General features: G+C 35.8%; 1 protein-coding gene across 1 annotated transcript in view; it reads right to left on the reverse strand.

Annotated features, from left to right (window-relative positions):
• Nucleotides 1-1,590: 1,590 nt before the first annotated feature.
• The window catches only part of LOC117121815 (sodium/myo-inositol cotransporter-like), a 14,347-nt gene continuing 13,147 nt past the window's right edge, over nucleotides 1,591-2,790 (reverse strand). Inside the window, 1 exon segment of the mRNA XM_033267127.1 lies at nucleotides 1,591-2,096. Within this exon segment, the coding sequence (XP_033123018.1) occupies nucleotides 1,873-2,096 (224 nt within the window). The 3' untranslated portion in view covers nucleotides 1,591-1,872.

Genomic DNA, 2,790 nt, shown 5'->3' on the forward strand with positions numbered 1-2,790 from the left:
ACAACATGGTATCATATAAGAACTACAATAAGGTCTCTTTTGAGGGAGGTTTTTACTCGAAAAAGCATCCCTTCAATCTACCAAAAAAAAAGTAAAATAAACAATAAAAATTGGTCGTTTACAGTGCATGTTCTGTGTATGTCCATGGCGGCGTCAAAGATTTCCCGATAAGGGGTCAAAGGTCCCCGACAGACAGGTCGTCTACACCCATTGCAGGCCCTCATCATATGTTTGAAGCAAAGATAACTAATTTTCCTCTCTGGATGCCTGGACGTGGCACACTGACAATCTTAATTTTCTTCTTCCCCTTGACGGGGATTTATTGTTCTCTGAAAGCGGCCCTGTGCCGTCACCCCCCGTAACATAGTAATAAGATATACAGCGACAATTCAGACTCCCAGCCTTCTCAAGTCCCCCTAAATAAAATTTAAAAATGGAGAGAAAAATAAAATTGTTTTTTCTGAGAGTGCCATTTATCCGGCCATTTAGAGATGCCATATAATCATGAATATTCGTAGCTCAGCCCCAACCATGCTGGGACTGAGGTTGGTAGGACCTTGTATCCCTTATTGAGCTTTCTCTACTACAAATTCCAGGATCCGCCACTGATACAAAAATAGATTAACAAGACGAAGTAATAATCGGGATACAGGTGAAAACTTTAAAAATACAAAATATGCCAAAGCCAAAATAGCGAAATTTTAATACAATATATTGATTTGATTAGGCCTATTTTCTATACTTGAATACGTTATAGCTTTAAAACATAATTATGTAATTCATCACTGTTGAACTATTGAGTTGAAAACGTGTGTATATCACATTATATATATATATATATATATGTGTGTGTGTGTATTTTGTTTTGAGCACAATGGACAAGCAGTGGCGTATCAGGAGTCTTGAAATGTGCGTAAGGGCTGGGGTCGCGAAGATGAACTGTGGGGATTGGAGAGGGGTAGATGAATAAGTGAATGGGCGCTAGCTCGCAAAAATAAGGTGACATAATGAGGGTTTTAACTAACTGAGGTTAATTTATTTCTTTTGAAAATTTTCAGCGTGTGTGTGTGGAGGGGTGGGGGAAAGCTTTCGTACACCCCTAGATACGCCACTGAGGATAACAAGTAAAACAATCATCAATGTACGGTTGATCCATCCAGGGCCCTTTGTAGAGAAAATCTCACTGTCCGTTTTACCAGCCCGCTATTAATACATTTCAATTACACAAACACATATCATATGCATATACAGTAATATATCGGCCTATATTTGCATTTGAATGTCCACAGGTAGACCTACATGAAACCCGTATTCTAAAGACCTCGAGATTTTACTTAATTAAAGTTTGACATAAATAAAGGTGTTTAAGTTTAATTTGTTTGTAGTATGGGGTATGATGTTACACCCAAATATGTGCATATTAATAATATTGTAACATAACATTTGATATTTGACAGAACTTTACGAAATAGACATTTGTTGAACAATAGCTATAACTACTCAGCTGTACTCGTGAGACTAAAAGTATTTCGGTGTTCTGGTCACTCTTCTGTCACCATAACACCAACAATAATGACCACAAAGTACAAATTTCAAAATTACCAATTTATCAACTTATATCAGAAAGATGTATATAGTCGTCGTCATAATAATATTGAAATTCGACACTATTTCTACCCCTCCTGTTATACTTCTACACTTTTGGAGTCCTTAGGAGTCTTTGGGAGTTCGGCTTTACCCACCAGAACCAGAGCCTGTTTAACAAGCGCCGCTCTTGAATAAACGCCGCACTGAAGCATCCAAAATGTTATAAGCGCCGCGGCGCTTTTTTGAGGATTTACGGTAGTATAGTAAATACATGCAACTAAAAAGTCACGCAAACCAAGCGATTAAAAAAATCCCCATACCAAGATTAAATACCAGGAATAAATTCAATATTCGTTTGTCGCGTTGCTTCTGGTAGATTTTCTCGCGCGTTACTTGTTCCCGTTGTTTCTGCATCTCATCTGTTAGGTGGTTGTCTTCGTTTGATGAAAATCCACAGAACCAGTCGTAGAATTTGCGCCACCGGCTAGACTTGACAAATTCTACATTACCTGGAATTAAGTTTAATTCATTTCATTTCATTGTAATCATCGTTAAAGAAAAACAACTTTGGTATTATAACATACGGTCGAAATAATTATGTAGGACTAATTAAATTAAACAAATCAATGTATGCATAATTGAAATGAAAAAGGAGAAAGCAAAAATGAAACACAAATGCCTTAACTCACGCTCTCCCAGAAAAATATTAAAGAAAAATATAAATAAGCAAATAAATTAATAAAAATAGGCTAATACATGAAATAGTTGCATATTAATTAAAATTTACTGTAGAAATAAATAATAACATTATTGTTCCTTAATTATTGTTGTACAATTATTATTGTTGCCATGATGTATATCTCTCAATTTTATGGCACAATGTGTTCATTCCATTTTTTAAATATTTAAGATAATTATTATTAAAAAAAAGAAGAGGGGGAAATGCGTTATTCTAATTTTTATATTTACACATGTTTGTTTGTTTGGATAGAGAGGCTATAAACCCAAGGAAGGATAATTGCTCCCTTTTCACCAAAGACAAGTGAGTTATGGAATGAGCATAGAAAAATGAGCAGCTGGAAACAAAAATTAGAATGACAGCATGAAGTAAAAATATTAAATGAGACACCGTAAGGTTAGGGCCCAAGAAACATGAATTGTTCACGGACGGAAACACGGCATAGGCCTAGTGGTGGCTCCAGA

This window comes from Anneissia japonica, unplaced genomic scaffold (assembly GCF_011630105.1).
Source record: "Anneissia japonica isolate Jap-2015-1 unplaced genomic scaffold, ASM1163010v1 scaffold1208_len1460985_cov181, whole genome shotgun sequence".
In the NCBI taxonomy this organism is placed as follows: domain Eukaryota; kingdom Metazoa; phylum Echinodermata; class Crinoidea; order Comatulida; family Comatulidae; genus Anneissia; species Anneissia japonica.